We start from the raw sequence: 26,513 nt of genomic DNA on the forward strand, positions 1-26,513 counted from the left end.
CTAAAGAATGTATTTTTTACAAATAAAATAAATAATACTGTGCTGTCAAGTTCTTGAAAGTGAGTCTGTAGTTTGTGGAATCTGTTCACTGTTGAGGTGAGTGAAATTCTCCATGATGGTTTAGGAGCCTGATGATTGAAGGGTAATTCCCTGAACATGGTAGTGTGGAACCTAAGGCTCCTGTACTTCCTGCCTGATGGTAGTAGCAAGAAGAGAGCATGGCCTGGATGGTATAGTTCAGTGGTCCCCAAACACCAGGCCGCAAAGCATGTGCTACTGGGCCACGAGCAAACGATATGATTTGGCGATATGAAACGATCTGAGTCAGCTGCACCTTTCCTCATTCCCTGTCACACCCACTGTTGAACTTTAACACACGCAAGGTCATCAGTGACCCAAGACATGCAAAGGAATGGGTCCGTGACCCATTTGTGAATGTTTCCGGTGAATCACAATTGCTCACAATTGCTGATTGTGTCACCTCTGATCTGGGCCGACATTTACATGCTGGGCAGCACCTAATCAATTAGCTTGTTTATTTCAGCTTCTTTCTGAAAGATGTGCTGAGTGCGTTCCGACCACAGCTGCATTCTTCGCAGCAATGTATCGGTCCGCGGCTCAGAGGTTTGGGACCACTTATAATTGACTTATCACTATATTCATGCGAGGAAAATATGCGCTGTGTGTTTAATATTAAATTCATTAGATAAACCCCTTTAGAAATGAAATTGAGTATATTAGCCACTTTTAAGTGACTTATAGTTGACTTATCACCTATATTCCTGTCGTGATTAATACCCTCCACCCCCCCAGGTTAGCCGCTCTGCAAGAATATTGTCAATATTAAACCAGTCCACGGCACAAAAATGGTTGGGGACCCCTGGTATAGATGCTGGATGCTGCTTTCTTGTGGCCGTGCTCCAAGTAAGTGTGCACATGATAGAGAGGGCAATTTCATGCATGTCAGCATTGGAGCCACTGTGCATACACACAAACACTGCTTTCTCAGGAGAACGTGCAATTCTATCAGCTACAGAACAGGAACACCAAGACTCAGCGTTTTGCCTCATCTTCTCTCATTCTTTCACAATAACCAGACAGAGATTTAGTTTGGGACTTGAGCCACGAGCCTCGAGTTCCTGTTGGAATTTCACATTTTAAAAGGCAAAGCCAATAAGTAGTACAAGGTACACACACAGAATGCAGGAGGAACTCAGGTCAGGAGGGGAATAAACAATCAACATTTCAGGCCCAGACTCTTTATCAGGATTGGAAAGGAAGAAGGCAGGCAGAAGCCAGAATAGGGCGAGGGGCGAGTGGAAGGAGGGTGGTTAGGATGAAGTAAGAAGCTGGGAGCTGATAGAAGAGGTAAAGGGCTGAAGGAGGAATCTGACAGGAGAAAAGAAAAGCAAGGAGGAGGGCAACCAGAATGGGAAATGGAAAGAGAGGGGGTTGGGGGAGGTGGGAAGAAGAGAAATTACCAGAAGTTAGAGAAATCAATGTTCATGCCGTTAGGTTGGAGGTTACCAAGATGGAATAAAAGCTATTGTTCCCCCAACCCCAGTTACTACTCATCATAGTAATAAGAAGTCCAACTAAAATGGGTGGCCACGGAGAAATCTTAAGTGTAAAGCAGAGTGTGGAGTGGGAGGGAAATATGTACTTAGTTGTAGGATCCCACTGTAAATAGTGGAAGTTATGGAGAACCATGTGCTCATAGCGTGACAGGCAAGGACAAGGGGAACTCTATCCCTGTTATGGTGCCAGGAGGGTGTGGCAAGAGCAGATGTGTGGAACATAGAGGAGAGGCAAGTGAGGGCAGCATCGATGATGGTGGAAGGGAAACCCCATTCTTTGAAGGAAAACATCTTAGATATTTTAGAATGGAAAGCCTCATCCTTAGAACAGATGCAGCAGAGATATAGGAACTGAAAACAGGAAAAAGCATTTTTGCAAGTGACAGAGAGGCAAGTGGTATAGTCAAGATAGTTGTGGGAGTCAGTAGGTTTAGAAAAGATTAATAAATAGTTTCTTCCCTTTCTCGACCTCTGTCCCTTTAGAGATGGAGTCAGAGACTAAAAAAAGGGAAAGAGGCATCAGAGATGGACCAAATAAGTTTAAGGGCAGGGTGGAAGAGGAGGGCAAAGTTGATAAAATTGACAAGCTCAGCATGGGTGTATGAAGTAGCACCAACGTAGCACAAAAAGAGTTGGGGAGCATTACCAGTATAGGCTTGGAACAAAGACTATTCCACATAGCTGGGCCCATGTGGGTGTCTATGATTCCACCTTGGATTTGAAAGTGGAAAGAGCCAAAACAGAAACTTGAGGGTGAGGACCACTTCCACTAAACGGAGGAGGATGGTTGTGGAAGGTAACTGATTAGGTCTGTTATCCAGAAAGAGATCTTTAGGGCCTTCTTGATGGGCAATAGAAGTGCCTAGCAATTAGATGATCATAGTAAAAATGAGGTGATCAGGGCCAGGGAATTTAAAGTGATTGAACATAGAATAGTACAGCAAAGTACAGGCCCTTCTGCCCACATTGTTGTGCCAACCCTCAAACCCTGCCGCCCATACACCCCCCACCACCTTAAATTCCTCCATATACCTGTCTAGTAGTCTCTTAAGTTTCATGAGTGTATCTGCCTCCACCACTGACTCAGGCAGTGTATTTCACGCACCAACCACTCTCTGAGTAAAAAACCTTCCTCTAATATCCCCCTTGAACTTCCCACCCCTTACCTTAAAGCCATGTCCCCTTGTATTGAGCAGTGGTGCCCTGGGGAAGAGGCGCTGGCTATCCACTCTATCTATTCCTCTTAATATCCTGTATACCTCTATCATGTCTCCTCTCATCCTTCTTCTCTCCAAAGACTAAAATCCTCTCTGATCATAATCCATACTCTCTAAACCAGGCAGCATCCTGGTAAATCTCCTCTGTACCCTTTCCAATGCTTCCACATCCTTCCTATAGTGAGGCGACCAGAACTGGACACAGTACTCCAAATGTGACCTAACCAGAGTTTTATAGAGCTGCATCATTACATTGCGACTCTTAAACTCCATCCCTTGACTTATGAAAGCTAACACCCCATAAGCTTTCTTAACTACCCTATCTACCTGTGAGGCAACTTTCAGGGATCTGTGGACATGTACCCCCAGATCCCTCTGCTCCTCCACACTACCAGGTATCCTGCCATTTACTTTGTACTCTGCCTTGGAGTTTGTCCTTCCAAAGTGTACCACCTCACACTTCTCCAGGTTGAACTCCATCTGCCACTTCTGCAACCTATCAATATCTCTCTGCAATCTTCCACAATCCTCTACACTATCTACAACACCACCAACCTTTGTGTCGTCTGCAAACTTGCCAACCCACCCTTCTACCCCCACATCCAGGTTAATAAAAACCACGAAAGGTAGAGGTCCCAGAACCGATCCTTGTGGGACAACACTAGTCACAACCCTCCAATCCGAATGAACTCCCTCCACCATGACCCTCTGCCTTCTGCAGGCAAGCCAATTCTGAATCCACCTGGCCAAACTTCCCTGGATTCCATGCCTTCTGACTTTCTGAATAAGCCTACCATGTGGAACCTTGTCAAATGCCTTACTAAAATCAATATAGATCACATCCACTGCAAAACCCTCATCTATATGCCTGGTCACCACCTCAAAGAACTCTATCAGGCTTCTTAGACATGATCTGCCCTTCACAAAGCCATGCTGACTGTCCCTGATCAGACCATGATTCTCTAAATGCATGCATTACCAAATGACAATAAAAGAGGACTGCATGTCCTCATAATCTAACCTAATCTAAATGCCCATAGGTCCTATCTCTAAGAATCTTTTCCAACAGCTTTCCCACCACAGACGTAAGGCTCACTGGTCTATAGTTACCCGGACTATCCCTACTATCTTTTTTGAACAAGGGGACAACATTTGCCTCCCTGCAATCCTGCGGTACCATTCCCGCAGACAACGAGGACATAAAGATCCTCTCCTCGTGCAGCAGCCTGGGGAATATTCCATCAGGCCCCAGGAACTTATCCATCCTAATGTATTTTAATAACTCCAACACCTCCTCTGCCTTAATATCAACATGCTCCAGAACATCAACCTCACTCATATTGTCCTCCCCGTCATCAACTTCCCTCTCATTGGTGAATACCGAAGAGAAGTATTCATTGAGGACTTCGCATACTTCCAGAGCCTCCAGGTACATCTTCCCACCTGTACCTCTAATCGGTCCTACCTTCACCCCTGTCATCCTTTTGTTCTTCACATAACTGAAGAATGTCTTGGGGTTTTCCTTTACCCTACTCGCCAAGGCCTTCTCATGCCCCCTTCTTGCTCTTCTCAACCCCTTCTTGAGCTCCTTTCTTGCTACCCTATATTTCAATAGACCCATCTGATCCTTGCTTCCTAAACCTCATGTATGCTGCCTTCTTCCACCTGACTAGATTTTCCACCTCACTTGTCACCCATGTTTCCTTCACCCTACCATTCTTTATCTTCCTCACTGGGACAAATTTGTCCCTAACATCCTGCAAGAGATCTCTAAACATCGACCACATGTCCATAGTATATTTCCCTGTAAAAACATCATCCCAATTCACACCCGCAAGTTCTAGCCTTACAGCCTCATAATTTGCCCTTCCCCAATTAAAAATTTTCCTGTCCTCTCTGATTCTATCCTTTTCGAAGATAATGCTGAAGGCCAGGGAGCGGTGGTCACTGTCCCCTAGATGCTCATCCACTGAGAGATCTGTGACCTGACCCGGTTCGTTACCTAATACTAGATCTAGTATGGCACTCCCCCTAGTCGGCCTGTCAACATACTGTGAGGGGAATCCATCCTGGACGCACTTAACGAACTCTGCCCTGTCCAAACCCTTGGAACTAATCAATTGAAGACATGAAGTGTCACAAATCTTAAGCAGAAAGGAATTGAACCAAGGGAGACAAAATGGAGTCAAGGTATGCAGACACGAGTTTAGTGGGGCAGGAGCAGCTAGAAACAGTGGGCCTACACAGTCAGATTTGTGGATCTTTGGTAGGAGGTAGAAATGAGCAGTGTGGAGCAAGGGAACTATAGGTTTGGTGGCAGTAGATGGGAGTTCTCTAGAGTCAGTGAGGTTGGTGATGGTGTAAATCTTCAAAATATCAGGTTGTCAACTCAATGAAGTACTCTTGCAAACTTCAAACTTGCAATTACTTCTTTGGTGATTTCTTTAATAATGGACTGGTACACATGGCATTTACAAACACACACTAACACATTACTACATTTCCCCAGATTTTAACATCAAGACAGTTGCTGCTTTTGTTAAACTACCACCTCCATCTCCCTTCAAGGACTCTTCAACTTACCTGATTGTTTACAAACAGATAAAGCTGGTGACTGAGAAAACTGAAATAGTGACATACATATACTCAGCTTCTTTTGCCTCTCTAAAAGCAAACATGAACAAATGCAGCAAATCTTTTAATCCTTTGCACAAGAAAGTGATCTCTTTATCAGTATGAATAAGCCCATATCCAGACCGGGATATATCACAATAGCAGCTTTGAATTTCACTAAATATTTCTTTTATCATCTTGCTCCTCTATGCCAAACTCACTTCCTCCTCATGCTGAGAAAGGTGAAGTGCAGGCTCTGACTCTACGCTGAGTTATTCACCAACAGCGAAGCCCGGAAATAACTACCTACAGCTTCCCTAATTTTTGGAAATTGCCCAGATTCCAGGCCTTGTCGGAACAAGCAGCCTCACCCTCTACCACAAGGGCACTATAACACTGTTTGGTGCTTCTTCTCCATCACCACATGGATCTCTCAAAGTCAAGTGCTGCCAGTATGTGAGAGAGTAAAATTATGAGAATATAAAGACATACTACATTTGGGGAGTCCAGTGAAGGGGCTTGTCATGTCACTCATTACCGGACACTCAGCTCTCACCTGTGGCTCCAAGCAGATGTTTTGCATGTGACAGCACCACACACCAGTACACCACTTCGACAGGTGGGCTAAACCAGATGAGGGTAGCTGGAGGGCCTCATACGCCCATGAAATTGTGTCATGCCTGTCCCAGCACGCCAAGTCAGCTCCAGCTTACTGGGTTGATGACACCAACAGTGCAATCCAACGACCAGGAAGACAGCTCTGCAACGTTTTGTGGAGAGTGAAGGGCATGACACGGCACAGAAGTCATGGTCATGCACTGCAACCAAGGAAGCCCCCGTTGTGCCAACTACCTGTACCACTGGACTCTGACTTCCAAGGTTGAGAGAGCAGAACGGTCCCAGTGTAACAGGTTTCCCACTTTAAAAACTCTCCTGCACAGGTTTCCTGTCATCATTGGACTCGACAGATAACCACCACAATTCCAATTACATTCTTTAAAAACTTACAAGTAATGCATAGGAACCACTAGTACAGCAACCAAACACGCAGTGCCCTAGACAACAGAAACATATACCAGAGACGGGATGCTGTAACCTGAAGCAAGACAACCTGCTGGAGGATTCGGATGGTGGAGCAGCTCCTGTGTGATGCTTTGCTTTGGGGGGGCGGGGAGAGAAGAATTGTCAACATTTCAGCAAGTTTTGATCCGAAGCATAGCAATTCCTGTTTTCCCACAGATGGTGCTGGACCCACTAAGTTCCTCCAGCAGATTGTTACCTGAACTATACTCAATGTTTCTAAGCAACAGATTAATCAGAAGTAAATCACTAGGCCCATGGGCATAAAGCCACCTTTGAAGATCAGACTTACCCACTTTCTCCGGCTCAGTAACTGTAACAGTCACATCAAACTCATCCTCATCTTCCTCCCCTTCTTCTTCAACTAGCTGTTGAAGGAACAAAATCACATATCAATATCAACCCTCAGTGAACAGGCAAAAACACACAACAAGGAGTTTTCAGTCTCAAATACTGTAGCCATGTGACAGAAGCAACTTTCTCCTAATTAACACTCAGGATCATTACGCTTTCCAGAAAATCTTAAATCCCATCATTAAGTTGTGTTTACGGCTCCATGGTTTACAGCTTCAGGAAGTCAAAGTTAGCAGGAATGTTAATGAAGGCAAGGCAACAGATGTTATCTACATGAACTACAGCAAGGCATTTGACAAGGTCCCACATGGGAGGTTGCTCAAGGTGGTGTAGTCATTTGGTAGTAAAGTGGGTTAGATATTGGCATAGTGGAAGAACCAATAGTAGACGGTTGCCCTTCTTGCTGCAGGTCTGTGATTAGTGGTGTGCCACAGGGATCAGTATTGGGTCACCTATGTCTACGATCTGGACGATAATGTGGTCAATGGATCAGCAAATTTGTGGATGACACCAAGATTGAGGGCATATTGAGGGTACAGTCAACAGTAAGGAAGACCATCAAAGCTTTCAGTGGGATATGGACCAGCTGGCAAACAGGCTGAAGAATGGGAGATGGAATTTAATGCAGACAAGTGGGAGGACAAACCAGACTAGGACTTACACAGAGAGCGGTAGGACAAACCAGACTGGGACTTACACAGAGAGCGGTAGGACAAACCAGACTGGGACTTACACAGTGAGCGGTAGGACAAACCAGACTGGGACTTACACAGTGAGCGGTCGGACACTGAAGAGTGCAGTAGAACAGAGGGCTCCGGGAACACAGGTCCGTATTTTCCAGAAAGTTGCACCGTAGGTAGATAGGGATACACAGAAAGCTTTTGGCACATTGGCCTTCATAAATCAAAGTATTGAGTACACAAGTTGAGATGTTATGTTGAAGTTGTACAAGACATTGGTGAGGTCTAATATGGAGTTCTGGTCACCTACCTACAGGGAGGATGTCAATATGATTGAAAGAATTTCAGAGAAATTTTACAAGGATGCTGCCAAAACTTGAGGACACAAGTTAAAAGGAAAGGTTGAATAAATTAGGGTTTTATTCCCTACAGCGTACAAAATGAGGAGAGATTTGCTAGAGGTAAACAAGTTATAGACAGGGTAAACGCAAGCTGGCTTTTCCCACCAAACTAGAAATCATGAGTTAAGGGTGAAAGGTGAAATGTTTAAGAAGAACATGAGGGGAAACTTCTTCACTCAGAGGGCAATGAGATGGTGGAACGAGCTGACAGTGGAAGAGGTGAATGTAGGTTTGATGTCAACATTTAAGAAATACTTGGAAAGGTACATGGATAGGAGAAGTATAGAGGGCTATGGTCCAGGTGCAGGTAAATGGAACCAGGCAGATTAATAGTTCAGCACAGACTAGATAGGCCGAAGGGTGTATTTCTGTGCTGTAGTATTCTATGACTATGACTAAATTTATCAAAGCACATTCAATATATTTTACCATACTACCTAGAGATGTATTTTATTATAAATTCCTGCAAGAAAATGAAATATAATAAAATTTATTAAAAATATAAAGACTGATAAATTTCAAATTATGCAAATAAAAAGATACCAAGAACACGAGTTGTAGTGTCCTTGAAAGTGAGTCTTTTCAGTGTCACCCAAGTCTTGTAACAACTCATGGAAATCTACCATCTAAAACCAATGTATTAACTCCAATAACAGGGAAGGGAGTTAATAATTTGGTTTCTCCCATCAAAAACGGCCAGTTACTACATTCAACGAAGAAAGATGGGAACTTGGTTTAAATTATCTCATCAATGACATGACCAACACTGAGACTTTTTCTACACTATACCAGCAGCACTTCAGCAACACACATCTTTCAAACAGAGCAAATGATAGAGGTTCTGAGTAAACCTTATAATACACATGAAAATAGGCAACATGGAAAATGACCCAGCTCCTCACAAGGCTTAGGATCTGTGCCGTAGGGATTAAGTTAAATAGAGTGCAAAGGAAAGGAAATAATTACACAAGGAACCCATTATTGGTTTTCTTGTATATCCAGATTGCTTTCTACCCCCCAACTCCATACAAGCAAAACTAGAGGTATAACAGATGCAGCTCAACTGTTTGACAGTGTATAAAAGGAACCTGCAACCACCAGATACAATTATCTCAATTCAATTTGTACAAAGAATAGGGGTCACTTTTGGGGCAGCTGAGGGAGACAGGCAGAGGAGGTCTGGGATCTATTCTGAGGGATGTGTACAATCAGCTCCTCTGGCGATGTGCTAATTGCAATAGGAACTGAGCAGCAGCTCAAACAGTGAGCATGAAGCAGACCTGGGAACTGTACGAGACTCAGAACTCAGCAGACACAGTGATTGTAGAGATGGCTGAGTGCTCTGATCATTAAAAGCAAGTCCTGTATGATAGCTTAACTGGCATTGGTATTGCCCATAGCACTTAAAATAGAACAAAGCAGCATTACTGCCCGAAAATATTCTAAATGCAAATTTGCCAATTACAGCCAAAAAGCAAAGGATCCACACCAGGCCCTTTGTGGGCGATTATAACAAAGTAAAGGAAACACATCAATGGTGTGTGATGCAGAGAATCTACATCACCCACAGGCATAAGCAGCCCTTTCAACAATCAAATGTACACAATTACCTGCTCTGTTTAACCTTCTTCAGGCAACCGATGAGAAAGGCGAATGCCACAGCTAGTTAGCCATCAAACTGAATCACAATAACCCTGCTAATATAACAGTCTACACTACTGTGCCCCAATGGGCCAGCACATTAAACAGTGACAAACTGACTGTATTAAGAAGTTTATTCAGACATCCAGCTTAGGCCAAGTAAATGTTTCAGCACTCCCTTAGTAAAGGGTTTAAAACATGGGATTCCTGCTAGTCTTTGTCCAAACAGTAGATAGCATCAGGGGTAGCTACACATTCATACTAAGAGTAGGGATGTCATGTTGAGCCTTCAGAAAGCACTGGTGAGACATCACTTGGGTATTGAGCAGGCTTGGGACCTAAGAGACTAAGAAACATAAGATACTAAGAGACAGCCATAAGAATAGCCTTGCATGCTGATGCAACCCAATTGCACTCAGACACTGGTACAAGTCCTGTAATGGTGACTGCCATTTATTTTCTCATTTGACCACAAGATATAGGAGCAGAATGAGACTATTTGGCCCATCAAATCTGCTTTGCCATTTCATCATGCAGCTCTTCTGCATTAGGCAGCAAACAGTAACTCTTCTCTTGCTGTTACATGCGGTGGATTCCAGTTCATCAGGCCAGACATCTTATCTGGGCAACTCTTAACGAGCAAAACCAAAGCAAGAAAATATCTGGGATTCCCTTAGTTAATTTAGGACACTAAACCACTTAATTGGGACAGACCAAACAGTTTCTAACTAGCATCAGCTGCATGCACTTGTGTGTCTGTTAGACAATACACTGTATTTAGAGTGAACAATTTTAAAATAGCATCTGTTGAGCACGTTTGTGTTCAAAAAGCAGTGATTTTTGTCACTGATAGTTGATGAGAAATAAGCAAGACAATTTCAAAATTGGTTTCAAAATTGAGGCTTGGCGATCCCAGAAATGGCCTGGAGTGAAAATGAAATAATTTCACTACTTCTACAAGTTAGAAACTACAAAGAATTTGAAGTTATCAACAATCAGAATACCATGAGATACAAGATCAAGTCTGCTCTGCCATTTCATCGTAGTTGATCCATTTTCCCTCTCAGCTCCGATCTCATGCTTCCTCCCTGTGTCCCTTCATACCCTGACTAATCAAGAATCTACCAACCTCTGCCTTAAATATACTCAGTGACTTGGCCTCCAGAGCCGCTTGTGGAAAGAAAATTCCACAGCTTCACCACTCTCTGGCTAAAGAAATTCCTCATCTCCATTCTAAAAGGACATCCCTCTATTATGAGGCTGTGTCCTCAGGTCTGAGACTCCTCCATGATGAGAAACATCCTTTCCACATCCACTCTATCGAGGCCTTTCACCATTTGATAGATCTCAATTGAGTCACCCCTCATTCTTCTGAATTCCAGTGAGTAGAGGCCCAGAGCCATCAAACACTCCTGATATGATAAGCATTTCAATCCCGGAATCATTTTCGTGAACTTCCTTTGAACCGTCTCCAACATCAGCACCTCGTTTCTGAGAAAAAGGTCCCATGCCTGCTCAATACCCAAGTGCTTTCTGAAGACTCAACATAACACCCCTGCTTTTAGATTCTAGTTCTCTCAAAATAAATGCTAATATTGCATTTGCCTTCCTCATCACAGACTCAATCTGCAAATTAACCTTTAGGGAACCCTGCACGAGGATTCCCAATTCCCTTTATACCTCAGATTTTAAAATTTTCTCTCCATATAGAAAACAGTCTACGCTTTTATTTCTTCTTCCAAAATGCATGACCATACACTTCCTGACATAGTATTCCATCTGCCACTTCTTTGTCCATTCTACTAATCTGTCTAAGTCCTTCGTAGCCTCCCTGCTTCCTCAAAACTACCCGTTCTTCCACCTATATTCATATCATCTCAACTGCACAAATGCAGATATAAATAGCAAAAGGGCACGAAATAACAATATGAAATTCATCAATAAAACAGAGTTCTTAAATGAACGTCGTAATCCCCAAGAGCCTGATGGTTGAGAGGTAGTAACGGCTCTTGAACCTGGTGGTGCGAGTCCTGAGGCACCTACACCTTCTATTTGATGGCAGCAGCAAGAAAAGAGCATGGCCTGGTTGGTGAGGATCTTTGATAATGAATGCTGCTTTACTACAGCAATGTTTCATGTATATGTGCTCAATGGTTGGGAGAGTTTTACTCGTGATGTACTGGGTCGAACCCACTACCTTTTGTAGGATTTTCTGCTCAAAGGCATTGTTGTTCCCATACCTGACCATAATGTAGCCAGTCAGCACACTTTCCACCACACATCCATAGAAGTTAGCCATGGTTTTTGATGACATGCTAAACCTCCACAGACTCCTGAGGAAGTAGAGGCACTGTCGTACTATCTTCATAATAATATCTATATGATCGATCCAGATCAGTTCCTATGAGACAGTGACATCCAGGAATTTAAAGCTACTGACCCTCCCCACCTCTGATCCTCTGATAACTATTGGCTCTTGACTTCTGGTTCTCCTCTTCTGAAGTCTACAATTAGTTCCTTGGTCTTGCTGACATTGAGTGAGATGTTGTTGTTAATCCACCACTCAGCCAAGTTTTCAAGCACCCTCCTGTATGCTATTCATCACCCCCTTTGATACAGCCCACAACAGTGGTATCATCAGCAAACTTGTACATGGTGTTGGACCTGTATTTAGCAACAGTCATAAGTGTAAAGTGAGTAGAGCAAGGGGCCAAGTACACACACCTGTGGTGCCCTTGTGCTGATGGAAATTGTGGAGGAGATACTTTTGGCAAACTGAACTGACAGATCTACAAGTGAGGAAATCCAGGATCCAACTGCACAAAGGAGTATTGAGGCCCAGGTCTTGGAGTTACAGATTACTGATGAGTTTTGCCAGCCACAGTTGTGTCATCCTGTCTTTAGGATACTACTTCTTTGGCATGTATCTATCCTGCACCTTCCAAATTGCTCCAAGAAATTCCAGCCTTTGCTGTTCTGCTATTATCCCTGCTAGTGTTCCCTTCCAATTAATTTTGGCCAGTTCCTGCTTCTGTAATTTCCTTTACTCCAGTGTAATATAGATACATCTGATTTTAGCTTCTCAAATTGCAGGGTGAATTCTATCTCAGCATGATCACTTTTTCTTAAGCTTTAATGAATTCTAGTTCATTGCACAACACCCAATCCAGAATAGCTGATCCCCTTAGGGGCTCTACAAGCTACACTAAAAAAAAAGCCATCCTGTACGCATTCTACAAATTGTACCTCTTGGGATCCATCACCAACCTGATTCTCCCCGATCTACTTGCATATTGATGACTATTAAAACATTGCCCTTTTAACATGCATTTTCTATCTCCCTTCGTAATTTGTAGACCACATCTTTACTCCTGTTTGGGGGTTTGTATACAACTACCATCAGAGCCTCTTTATTCTTGCATTTCCTTTGCTCTACTCACAATGATTCTACACCTTCCTGTCCTATGTCACCTCTTTCTATTGATATGATTTCATCTTGAATGATACAATGAAAATGAAAAATGAAGATCTGTAAGATGTAATCATTGAAAGGATTGTATGAAGGCAGTCCATTATCTGCATTAGGTGTCTGCACTGATTTTGTTTACAGTCAAAAGAATGCGGAAGTGACTGCATGAATTCCATAAGACCAAGACACTGGAGCAGAATTAGGCCATTCAGTCCATCGAGTCTACTCTGCCATTCCATCGTGGCTAATCCTGGATCCCACTCAACCCCATACACCTGCCTTCGAGTCATCCCCTTTCATGCCTTGACCAATCAGGAATATCCCCCTTATCTAGAGTACCTAGATTCCAGTGAGTACACACCCAAGGCTGCCAAACACTCCTCATACGTTAGCCTCTTCATTCCCTGAATCATCATCATGAACCTCCTCTGGTCTCTCACCAAAGAGAACACATCTTTTCTGAGATATGGGGCCCAAAACTGTTGACAATACTCCAAGTGTGGCCTGATTAGTGTCTTATAAAGCCACTGCATTATCTCCTTACTTTTATATTCTATTCCACTTGAAATAAATGCCAATATTGCATGTGCCTTCTTTACCACAGACTCGACTTGTATCCTCCATCAATAACTATTAGGAACTAATACTCAATGTTATAGTACTGCAGTAGTGTTGGTTGTGTTCTAATTTTTTCTGTATTTCATTTAAATACACAATTTGGTACTCAGTTAAGCAGTAATTTGTCTTTTTTCATACCTTTGTAACTATTTTCATGAAACTTTAGCTGCTTATTGTAGCAGCTGCTTAATTGGGCCAAAACATACTGGTCCTGATGTGTACCAATTAACTGGAATCCATTATACTTACCAAAGGATAGAAAAAAAATTAAAATCTCTCAAGAGAACCAAATATAACAGAGGACAGGGAAAAGAAGGGAGGTGGAAAAATACCAAGTCATGCTCCCTCCATGATTTGTGCACATTAAACATTAACACGTTGAAATACCTCCTCACCTCTTGACTGACTTTGCTCTTTGATGTGCTGGGTGGAAACTTTACCGATGACTCTGCAGTGAATGGTTTGGTCTGACTCTTGTCATTTGGAGGACTATCCAGAGACAACTCCACTGTGGCTTCTGCAACAAGAAACATTCAATCTAACTTGGGAGGGCCACACTACTCTCAGCAAGTCTGACCACAAACAGACAATGCCCTTGACAAAATGAAGAGTGCCAGCATAACATGCAAGATACAGAATTCATCCTGCTAAGAGCTAGATCAGCCTGATTTGATACAGCAAAGCTCAGACCATGACTCAAACATTTACAGCCAATGTCACATATCACACTTTATACAAGACTCCATTCAGTTTTGCTTAATGTTTTATTATTTATTTATTTATTTATTTATTTATTTATTTATTTAGAGATAGAGCACAGAACAGACACTTCCAGACCTTCGAGCCACACCGCTGGCAACCCACCAGTTTAATTTTAGCTTAATCATGGGACCATCTACAATAACCAATTAACCTACTGTGACGAGAGTACACATAGATTAAGATGTTAGCTGTCCTGTGCTGGCACCAGTGGGATCAGCAGTTGGTCTGCCACCTGTCTTCAGGAGAAAGAGAGACAAGGAAAACAATGGAGCAGCATTTGGAGATGTTAATTAAGGGACGGAAGGAGAGCTGTCAAGATCGGCCCCCCCTTTGAACCCTGTTTGAAGTGATGGACAGGCGATACCCCAGCAGGGGGATAAAAAGGGACAGGTTCGCTAAGGCAAGACACACACGACACCCCGAGGTAATGAGACCCTGGAAGCGGTGCGTCTCCCACAAGTCGGTGGGAGGTTTTGGAGGGCTGGTCGCGGGACCAAGCCAAAGACGCACAGGGTGGAAAGGTATGATCAGCGGGAACCTGGTGTGTGTCCGCCCTTGCCTGGGTGCCAGTTTCACCGCAGAGAAACGATCGTATCGGGAAACGGAGGGGTCACGGTCAGTGACCTCAGAAGACATCACAAAGGGCTCGCCCGAAAGCTGACTGCGAAGAATATTGAAGGTCTGTGTGGAAGCCGTTTGAATATTCATTCGTTTTTGCTCTCTCTCTCTCTCCTTCACCCCACTGTCCATCTCCCACGGCAGTGATTACTGTGAACTGAACTGAACTCAATTGAACTGAACTTTGCGTCACTTTGAAACTGGTCATTTACCCCGAGACGACGATGGAGCTTGATTGATCCTGTTATCCTAATTCTGTGTACATGTGTGTTTATCATTGCTGAACTGTTGCATTTATTATCCTTTTGATTAGAGTACTGTGTTGCTTGTTTCTTTAATAAAACTTTCTTAGTTCTAGTAATCCAGACTCCAACTGAGTGATCCATTTCTGCTGGTTTGGCAACCCAGTTATGGGGTACGTAACACTACTAAGAGGTACACCTTTGGACTGTGGCAGGAAACCTGAAAGAAACCCATGAGCACATGGGAAGGAACATAAACTTGTTTCCGGAGAACGCTGGCACCCTGAGCTGCAAAAGGGTCACGCTAACTGCTACATTACCGTGACACCCCAGTTATGATACTGGAACTCAGCACCATCTGTTGCCTTATAAAACCCAGTCTCTCAATGCTGGAGCTCTCCCCAAAACCATTATAAAGTCCACTTGACAAATGCTCACTTTAGTATAAATGGGCTTTGGTTCCTAGATAACTGAGAGAGATCCTATTCACTTATTAACACAAACAACAGGAATTCTGCAGATGCCGGAAATTCAAGCAACACACATAAAAGTTGCTGGTGAACGCAGCAGGCCAGGCAGCATTTCTAGGAAGAGGTGCAGTCGACGTTTCAGGCCAAGACCCTTCGTCAGGACTAACTGAAGTAAGAGTGAGTAAGGGATTTGAAAGTTGGAGGGGGAGGGGGAGATCCAAAATGATAGGAGAAGACAGGAGGGGGAGGGGTGGAGCCAAGAGCTGGACAGGTGATTGGCAAAGGGGAAATGAGAGGATCATGGGACAGGAGGCCCGGGGAGAAAGACAGGGGGGGGGAACGACCCAGAGGATGGGCAAGGGGTATAGTCAGAGGGACAGAGGGAGAAAAAGGAGAGTGAGAGAAAGAATGTGTGTATAAAAATAAATAACAGATGGGGAACGAGGGGGAGGTGGGGCATTAGCGGAAGTTAGAGAAGTCGATGTTCATGCCATCAGGTTGGAGGCTACCCAGACGGAATATAAGGTGTTGTTCCTCCAACCTGAGTGTGGCTTCATCTTTACAGTAGAGGAGGCCATGGATAGACATGTCAGACAGGGATCGCTCCCTACGCAACTCCCTTGTCCATTCGTCCCCTCCATCCCTCCCCACTGATCTCCCTCCTGGCACTTATTCGTGTAAGCGGAACAAGTGCTACACATGCCCTACACTTCCTCCCTTACCACCATTCAGGGCCCCAAACAGTCCTTCCAGGTGAGGCAACACTTCACCTGTGAGTCGGCTGGGGTGATATACTGCGTCCGGTGCTCCCGATGTGGCCTTTTATATATTGGTGAGACCCGACGCAGACTGGGAGACCGCTTTGCTGAACACCTACGCTCTGTCCACCAGAGAAAGCAGGATCTCCCAGTGGCCACACATTTTAATTCCACATCCCATTCCCATTCTGATATGTCTATCCACGGCCTCCTCTACTGTAAAGATGAAACCACACTCAGGTTGGAGGAACAACACCTTATATTCCATCTGGGTAGCCTCCAACCTGATGGCATGAACATCGACTTCTCTAACTTCCGCTAATGCCCCACCTCCCCCTCGTACCCCATCTGTTACTTATTTTTATACACACATTCTTTCTCTCACTCTCCTTTTTCTCTCTCTGTCCCTCTGTATATACCCCTTGCCCATCCTCTGGGTCGTCCCCCCACCCCGTGTCTTTCTCCCCGGGCCTCCTGTCCCATGATCCTCTCATTTCCCCTTTGCCAATCACCTGTCCAGCTCTTGGCTCCATCCCTCCCCCTCCTGTCTTCTCCTATCATTTCGGATCTCCTCCTCCCCCTCCAACTTTCAAATCTCTTACTCACTCTTCCTTCAGTTAGTCCTGACGAAGGGTCTCGGCCTGAAACGTCGACTGCACCTCTTCCTAGAGATGCTGCCTGGCCTGCTGCGTTCACCAGCAACTTTGGTGTGTGTCACTTATTAACACAGCAGTTTTTATCATTTCTGATCACCCTGCTGTGGGTGTACTGTACATATTTGCTCAAAAACAAAACGAAACCAATGACAAAGAATCCTACAAATGTCAGCACAATATTTCTTAACCAGAGAAAATGAGGTCTGCAATTTGCAATGAAAGCAGGAAATGCCAAGATATTTGGCAAGTCTAGCCACCTCTGTGAAAAGCCCAACAGAATGTTACAGATCAATGACTTCTAACTATCTCGATGTTTCCTATCTGCAGAGCTCCGGCCCAACAGGGACCATGTCTGATGGGGTGGAGAACCAGGCAGCTAAGTGACAAATCCTAGTGCTAGGTTGTTAATCAGAATCAGGTTTAATATCATTGGCATATGTCATGAAATTTGTTATTTTGTGGCAGCAGTACATTGTAATACAATTTTAAAACTATAATTAGTGCAAAAATAGAGGGAAAAAAGGTGAGGTAGTGTTCATGGGTTCATTGTCCATTCAGAAATCTGATCGCGGAGGGGAAGAAGCTGTTCTTGAAATGTTGAGTGCACCTCCTCCTTAATAGTAGCAGTGATATGAGGGCATGTCCTGGGTGATGTGGGTCCTCAATGATGGATGCCATCTTTTTCCATCAGCTTTGTTCAAAAAAGGTAGTAGGGATAGTCCCAGTAACTATAGACCGGTGAGCCTTACATCTGTGATGGGAAAGCTGTTGGGAAAGATTCTTAGAGACAGGATCTATGGGCGTTTAGAGAATCATGGTCTGATCAGGGACAGTCAACATGGCTTTGTGAAGGGCAGATCGTGTCTAACAAGCCTGATAGAGTTCTTTGAGGTGGTGACCAGGCATATAGATGAGGGTAGTGCAGTGGATGTGATCTATATGGATTTTAGTAAGGCATTTGACAAGGTTCCACACATTAGGCTTATTCAGAATGTCAGAAGGCATGGGATCCAGGGAAGTTTGGCCAGGTGGATTCAGAATTGGCTTGCCTGCAGAAGGCAGAGGATCGTGGTAGAGGGAGTACATTCGGATTGGAGGGTTGTGACTAATGGTGTCTCACAAGGATCGGTTCTGGGACCTCTACCTTTCATGATTTTTATTAATGACCTGGATGTGGGGGTAGAAGGGTGGGTTGGCAAGTTTGCAGACGACACACAGCTCGGTGGAGTTGTCGATAGTGTAGAGGATTGTCAAAGATTGCAGAGAGACATTGATAGGATGCAGAAGTGGGCTGAGAAGTGGCAGATGGAGTTCAGCCTGGAGAAGTGTGAGGTGGTACACTTTGGAAAGACAAACTCCAAGGCAGAGTACAAAATAAATGGCAGGATACTTGGTAGTGTGGAGGAGCAGAGGGACCTGGGGGTACATGTCCACAGATCCCTGAAAGTTGCCTCACAGGTAGATAGGGTAGTTAAGAAAGTTTATGGGGTGTTAGCTTTCATAAGTCGAGGGATAGAGTTTAAGAGTCGCGATGTAATGATGCAGCTCTATAAAACTCTGGTTAGGCCACACTTGGAGTACTGTGTCCAGTTCTGGTCACCTCACTATGGGAAGGATGTGGAAGCACTGGAAAGGGTACAGAGCAGATTTACCAGGATGCTGCATGGTTTAGAGAGTATGCATTATTATCAGAGATTAAGGGAGCTAGGGCTTTACTCTTTGGAGAGGAGGAGGATGAGAGGAGACATGATAGAGGTATACAAGAAATTAAGAGGAATAGATAGAGTGGATAGCCAGCACCTCTTCCCCAGCGCACCACTGCTCAATACAAGAGGACATGGCTTTAAGGTAAGGGGTGGGAAGTTCAAGGGGGATATTAGAGGAAGGTTTTTTACTCAGAGAGTGGTTGGTGTGTGGAATGTACTGCCTGAGTCAGTGGTGGAGGCAGATACACTAGTGAAGTTTAAGAGACTACTAGACAGGTATATGGAGGAATTTAAGGTGGGGGGTTATATGGGAGGCAGGGTTTGAGGGTTGGCACAACAATGTGGGCCGAAAGGCCTGTACTGTGCTATACTATTCTATGTTCTATGTTCTTTTGAAGATGTCCTTGATGCTGTGGAGGCTAATGTCCATTTTGAGGCTGGATGAGTTTACAACTTTTTGCAGCTTTTTCTGATCCTGTGCAGTGGATCCTCCGTCCCAGATAGTGATGCAAACAGTTAGATTATTCTCCATGGTACATCTGTAGAAATTTGCAAGTGTCTTTGCTGACATACCATGTCCAACACTTCACAGTTGATGTATGTAGGAATGTCAAGAGGGAGAATGTATGTGAGCAGTAGAATAATAATATAGCTGTCAGATGCAGAACTCTATTGTTACATGGCAAATTAGGTAGCATTTGAGGACAAAAAGCTGTTTATATTACAGATGGATGACCTTATAGAATCGTCATGATACAAACAAGAAAGGTTATTTATGCGAAGTTGTAGAATTCACTAGAGATCTTGTAGTCAGTTTGCCTTACTGGCTTCCTGAATGCCTCAAGGGAACATTACAAAGTACTAGTATGACATCTGTCCTTTTACTAATTTTTACCCTTCCAAATTTGGAACATTACTCTTTCGCAACAGGAGAGGGTCCAGAGGAGTCTGATTCCTAGAATGTAAGGGTTAACGTATGAAAAGCATCTGATGTCTCTGGGCATGTACCTGCTGGAATTTAGCATAATGAGGGAGGATCTCATTGAAACCTAATGAACATTGAAAGGCTGAATATAGTGGACGTGGAGATGATGCTTCCATTGGTTAGAAAATGTAGGACCACCTGGCACAGCCTCAATAGAAAGGTACCCCTTTAGAGCAGAGAATAGGAGAAATTTCTTTAGCCAGAGGGTGGTGAATCTGTGGAATTCATTGCCATAGACGGCTGTGGAGGTCAAGTCATTGGGTATATTTAAATAAGTTGTTGACAGGCTCCTGATTAGTCAGGGATTCAAAGCTCCTGGGGTAAAGGCAAGAAAATGGGTTTATATTGATATGGAAAATAAAGCAGCCATGACTGAATGGCAGAGCAGACGCAATGAGCCAAAAAGCCTAATTTTGTTCCTCTGTCTCATAACAGTGGCCCAGCCCAACATAACAGCATTGCAAGAATCCCAGGACACAATGCTCAGCATTGTTTAAATATACTGGGAACATGAAATGCAGCATTTTGATTGGGAATTCAATACAAAGGCAACAGATTTCCAGCCAAATGGCAAATAACGTGCCCAAGATTTTCAGATGTGATCCCTGGCTTCAAACCTGTGTCGCACTGAAGAAAGAATGTAGTCACATTTTTACCAAGCATTGGTCCTCCAATAGACAATTCACATCATCCACATTCATCTATGCAATTCTTTATACAAAATATTGGCAGAAATACCTCTCCATATCCATTGAAATGGTAATGAAAAAATGTTGTCTAATTGCTGGGTGGCAGAATCCTTACCTGCAAAAATATCCTGCTCTTCATCATCAGAATGTATGCCATTTGTCTTGGAGTTGCTGCTGAGAGTCTTTGTGGAATCCATAGGCAAAGGACTAATCTGAAGTATAAAGGTCATTAAATATTACCCATACATTCAGATTTTTTAAAAAAAATCAAAGAATCAAACTTCAAGATATCAATAAAGACAAGCCTCAATCAGTCTGAGCATTTACTGGTGGCACAGACTCTCTACATCAAGGATTCCCAGCCCTTTTTATGCCACGAACCCCTACCATTAACCAAGGGGTCCATGGATCCAAGGTTGGGAACCCCTGCCCTACATCAAACTGGACAGTGTTTCTGACGATATTACCCGCCAATACACTCCAACCCCTCACCACTGAGGAAACTGAAAATCCAGAGTAACACACAGACAAGATATTATAGGAACTCAGCAGGGCCAGCAGCTCCTATGCAGGGGAATAAGCAGTAAATGTTTCAGGCAGAGACATCAGGACTGGAAAGGATGGGGGAGGAAGCCAGAATAAGGTGGTGGGGCGGGGGGGGAGAAAGAGGGGAAAGTCTCCAGTTTCTTCACAGAATTCTCCCAGTGAACAAATGCCAACTTTCCTGCAGGTTGGCAAGTACTAGTGTCTCAACCCAACTCAGGTTTACAAGGAACAGCTTCTCAACCCAGTCTGAGTTTACAGGGAACAGCCTCTCAGAATTAGCTGCCTTGTCAATTAGAGATTCAACAATTTCCATCCAAATATTCCACCAGACGAGGGGTTCCCAACCTGAGGCCAATGGACCCCGTGTTTAATGGTATTGGTCCAAGGCATACAAAAGATTGGGAACACCTGCTGACTCGACTTTCTGCTTTCCTTAATAGCTTCCCCACTGCTCCTTTGCAAAACCAGAACACGACAGGCGACGATTGCAGGAGGATATTATCTGCGAAAAGCAAATCCTATTATTTTGATCATAATGCACTGAACCAAGAGAAATCACACCCCAAACACTGCGCACAGCTACTAAACAGTTTGTGGCAGAGGTCAGTGACAGACAAAGCAACCTCCAAATACAAAGCAAAGCAGGAAACAAATTCCTGCCCAGGATGATGGACAATACATCCCAAACACAATAAATCTGTCAGATTAAAATGTCAGGTTCAAGGTTTGTTCTGTTACAGCCTACACAGACAGAACAGAATCACAAACAAAACAAAACCATTCCAACAACAGAGCCAGCCGTGGGGAAGCAGTGAAAATGCAGAGCCTGACAGACGTGGCACGAGGCAGCTGTAGTTCATTACTCTCTTGTTTCAACCTCAACCGCAGAGAAACCATTACACTCTGATCTTTCATTACTGGTCTAAATCATTTAAAGAGCTATTGAGGTCAGTACCCAAATAAATTTTGTTAAAACAAACTATTCACACTTGCATTTCTTTACATAACAATTTTAAAGAATAGAGCATGATTTAGTTTCAAATGAAAAATGTGATTTAAGCTTTAGGAGCACATGAATATATAAAGAAATTTAAAACAGTGAGACTATGATATAAACAAAATACTTATCGTAGAGTTTGGTGCAATAAAGGGTTAAACACTTTAAATCTTATGCTAAAGATTTAGCAGGGAAAAGAATCTGAATCACTGTGGTGAAATATTGGATCTCAGCAGCTGTGACCAGGCATGAAGACAGAGTGGTGGGCAGAACAGATTGGGTAGGCTCAAGAGGTTGAGTGATCTGCCTTTCTTCCAGGTTCAGGAACAGTTACTGCCCCTCAAACATCAGGCTCCTAAACCAGAGAGGACAACTTCATTCAACTTCACTTGCCCAGTCACTGAACTGTTTCCAAAACCCATGAATTCATTTTCAAAGTCTTTCCATCTCATGTTATTGATATTTATTGCTTATTTATTTATTATTATGGTTTTTATTTTGTATTTGCACAGTTTGTTTTTGCACACTAGTTGGTGCGGTCTTTCAGTAACTCTATTACAGTTATTATTCTAGTATGGATTTAGAAAATCAATCTCAGGGTTATACACGGTGACTTTGATGATAAGTTTACTTTGAACTTTGAAATTACATGAGCATGGGCTGCAGAGGAGAAATTCAAACAAACTCAAATTGACCAAATGTTAAGTTTATAGATTTGGTAAAAACAACCAGAACCCTTGTGGTGTGACTGCAGCAACATAAACACTGGCCTTCCTCACCAACACAGGCCAAGTATGTCTGTGACACACAGCTTCACCCTACTGTTTGCAACCTAGTCAGGTGACATTTTTGCAACATGGATTTGACTATATAATTGTTATTTTCTCTGCAGTTTAACAATTTGATATGTATTTTATGTAACTACCTATTTACATACAGTTGGATAGTATGTTTCCTAGTGGTCACAGTATGTATATGCAGTTGTTCAGTTTGTCCTCCAGTAGTTACAGTTCTCATGATTCTGATTCTGGAAGCTTCTGTATTGCATTGTTTGATAGGGGATATCTTACCTACAAATTTGAATGGAATGTCTCTTATCTATGCGATACCAGGAAGGCAGGGCTCGTAGGCTTGCCATCTGTATTCTTTACTGCTATTTTCCTTCCCTTTCTAGCCTCTGCATCTTCCCATTTCTAATTCTGTACAGTTGGCCCTCCATATCTGCATGGGATTGGTTCCGGGATTCCCCCCACCCCCCCGCCACAGATACCAAAATTCGCAGATGCTCAAGTCCCTTATATAAAAGCCTAGAGAGCTCGTAACGGTGTTACAGAAAGCGAAAATAGCGTTCAGCGTTTGTTTTGCAGCGAGCCATTATAGAGGCAGCGCGCACCCAGAGCAGCGAGAGTGCTTTATCTCGATATAATTTGTGCATCCGTTAGCAAGATGTGTCCTAACGTATCAGAAAAGCCTAAGAGAGCTCGTAAAAGCTTAGCGTAAAACTGGACGTAATTAAATGTTTCGATTGTGGAGAATGAAGACATTGTGCGTGCGTTGAACTTCCCTGCGTCCACCGTTCGCACTATTTACACACTGAGAGAAAGAATCTTGAAAGCTGCCGATGTTACTGTTGGTTCTGCTAGTAGCATATCATTCCTGCTTTTATGATATGTTAGTGTTATTTTTGGTTTTATGTGTTATTTGGTATGACTTGGTAGGTTATTTTTTGGGTTCAACTTACAAAAGGTTTCATAGGAACTCTCTACTTTCCGCTAGCGGGGGATACTTGTACAGTATTTTCGATCCGTGGATGTGGAACCCGCGGATACGGAGGGCCAGCTGTATTCTATTTGTGCTTACCAAAATTATCGGACGCAACAAGTTTTATGCACCTTTTGTGACTTCCATAAAACACTGGATCAAAAACAGAATCCAACGAGTACTAGAACTGCTGGGAGGCTGGAGCAAGGGGCATTATTGTGACAAAATAACTACATTTTGGAGAGGACTACTATCCAAAATAATGGCTGGAACTTCAATCCAGGTCCAGTCCAGTCCCTGTGCCAAGCTTGTGGAAGTAGTTGGCAGTATAACCGACTTGGGAAGGGAAGCAAACAAAAATAGTCAGAACCTGCAATGGGAGTGTGCAACACGAATAGAACATAAAACAGTTAAGAGACCATGTCCTAAGACCAATTCTTCAACAGAGCAGATCCAGTGTATCACTCCTTTACTTGTCTTTTCGACTCTGCAGATTTTTCTTATTCAGAATCTGCCCCTACCATTTTTCCAGTTAGATCATACTGCATCATGTTTCCTTAAATCAGTGCTTTCTATATTACCATATCTCTCACCAGTTCCTCTATAATCAGGAAACCGACCATGATTTTGAACCTCAGACAAAAGCAAAAGGGAAATTTTGATAAAGAGCTGAATGTGCAATTGCTAATGAGAATTGAGAAGAAGTTTTAAAAGCTCTGCATTTACAACTATGCACAGTACACACAAGACACCCAGATTCAATTAAATTATTTCATGTGAGTTGATAGCAAGGAATTTTATGCTAGGGACTAGATCTTGTCCCTTCACCCCAAAAGCAGAAATGGCCTTTCCACCATCTGCAAGTTTATACCAGAATCATGCTGGGATAACTACACTTGTCTACATGAAGGCAGGTCTACCTACGTAGGTTACACAAAAGCACCTGGCGAGCCTACAACTGTTATCATTCAGAAGGGAAGGGTGACAAGCATATGAAGACTACCGGAAATTTCCCCACACATTACCCAGCCTCAAAATATTATCACAATTTCTTCACTGCCACTGGGTCTCTCCCTCACCTATACTGTGGAAGTGTTTCACCAAAGAACTGCTAACAGTCAAGGTCACAGTTAATCACCACCTTTGAAAAGGCAATCGGGGAGCAGGAAAAAAACATTGCCAGTTATATCCAAATCTATTAAAATGATACAATAATTAAGATTTAGCTACATTAATTCTGACGAACGGGGAGAAGGTTTCCTGTAAAATGTTTTTCGGGCCATTTGAGTTGGTAAGTAGCAGGAATAAGTCACTCTCGCACCCAATAACTACTGCAGCCAGAGCAACCATTTTATTAGCTGTGCTCAAGGTCTATTTGTGATCTCTGGTTCCATGTTTAAGTTTAAAAGTTTAAGCATCAACTTGCCTTGAAAGGCAAAGCCTCACTCACAAAAGGATACAACAAACCACACCAGCAGGCTTGAACAAGCAGAATTCCTCCAACCAGATACACCCAAACCCTCACAACCTATCATCCACAGCAGCCTCAATCATAGCAAAACTTCTGCTTCACCACGCAAAGCATGTGGTATATAATTCAGACAAGTCAGCATCTAATATACAATTCTCTGCAAAGCTAAAGGGTGTAGCTATTTGTAAATACAATATCATTGCCAATCTGAAATGAATTTGGTATCAACTCTGGATACTGACTAAATTCATTAGAAAGTCTACAGAAAATATATCTCCTGAGGCTAATGAATTCATTCCCTTAAATGCAACTGAGCATGGTTTATTACTCATCACTGAAAACAAGATTCATTGCTTAATCATGGTAGAGGCCACATACATGTGACAGATCTCAGACACGAGGCCATATTAACTTGACCACAATTTCACTCTACACCCAACAAATGTAACTTTGCTATTGCTACAGCCCAGTGTTATCTATTGGAACCGATTTTTCAGCCACATACTGTACAAACTTTCTTAAATTTATCATTGGGACTGACAACCAAAAGATGGCAAATTTCCTCTCCTCATCCTGCTCCAAACCTTGACCTAAACACACAAACATTTTGGGTGGGAAGGGTGATTAACTGCTCCCACCACAAACACAGAATTTACAGCAAGTAACTCACCACTGTACTTAAACTTCACCACCCTAACTCATGAACTCCCTTCAGCAACACACACAAAATGCTGGAAGAACTCCGCAAGTCAGTCAACATCTATGGAGGGGATTGACATTTCAGTCAGAGATCCTTGATCAGGACTGGAGGCAAACCAGGCAGAAGGTAGAATAACAAGGTTGTGGGGTGGGGAATACAAACTTACACGAGATAGGCGAGGGAGAAAACGGGTGGGGGCTGAAGTAGGAAGCTGGAAGGTGAGAGGTGGGAGGGATCAAGGGCTGAAGAAGCTGCAATCTAATACAAGAGGACATTGGACCATGGAATAAAGGGAAGGAAGAGGGGTACTAAAAGGTGACAGGCAGGTGAGGAGAACATAAGGTGTCAGAGGAGAACCAGAATGGTTAAAAAAGAGTGAGAAGGAGAAATTAGAAGTGAAATCAATGTTCATGTACACTCTTCATCACTAGAGCACTCCAGACCATCTACAAAAGGCAGTGCAGATATTCCTCAAGGCACGGGAGTAGCTTCATTATTTGAC

The 26,513-nt window shown here is 43.3% G+C and overlaps 1 protein-coding gene across 2 annotated transcripts in view; it reads right to left on the reverse strand.

Annotated features, from left to right (window-relative positions):
- LOC134358614 (sorting nexin-1-like) overlaps window positions 1-26,513 on the reverse strand; it is a 117,308-nt gene that overhangs the window by 41,170 nt on the left and 49,625 nt on the right. For both annotated transcript variants that reach the window (XM_063071056.1, XM_063071055.1), the window contains 3 exons: window positions 20,652-20,748; window positions 14,046-14,167; window positions 6,780-6,855 (listed from right to left, as the gene is read on the reverse strand). In XM_063071056.1, coding sequence (XP_062927126.1) covers window positions 6,780-6,855; window positions 14,046-14,167; window positions 20,652-20,748 — 295 coding nt within the window. The remainder of the gene's footprint in view (window positions 1-6,779; window positions 6,856-14,045; window positions 14,168-20,651; window positions 20,749-26,513) is intronic.

This window comes from Mobula hypostoma, chromosome 18 (assembly GCF_963921235.1).
Source record: "Mobula hypostoma chromosome 18, sMobHyp1.1, whole genome shotgun sequence".
NCBI classification, from domain to species: domain Eukaryota; kingdom Metazoa; phylum Chordata; class Chondrichthyes; order Myliobatiformes; family Myliobatidae; genus Mobula; species Mobula hypostoma.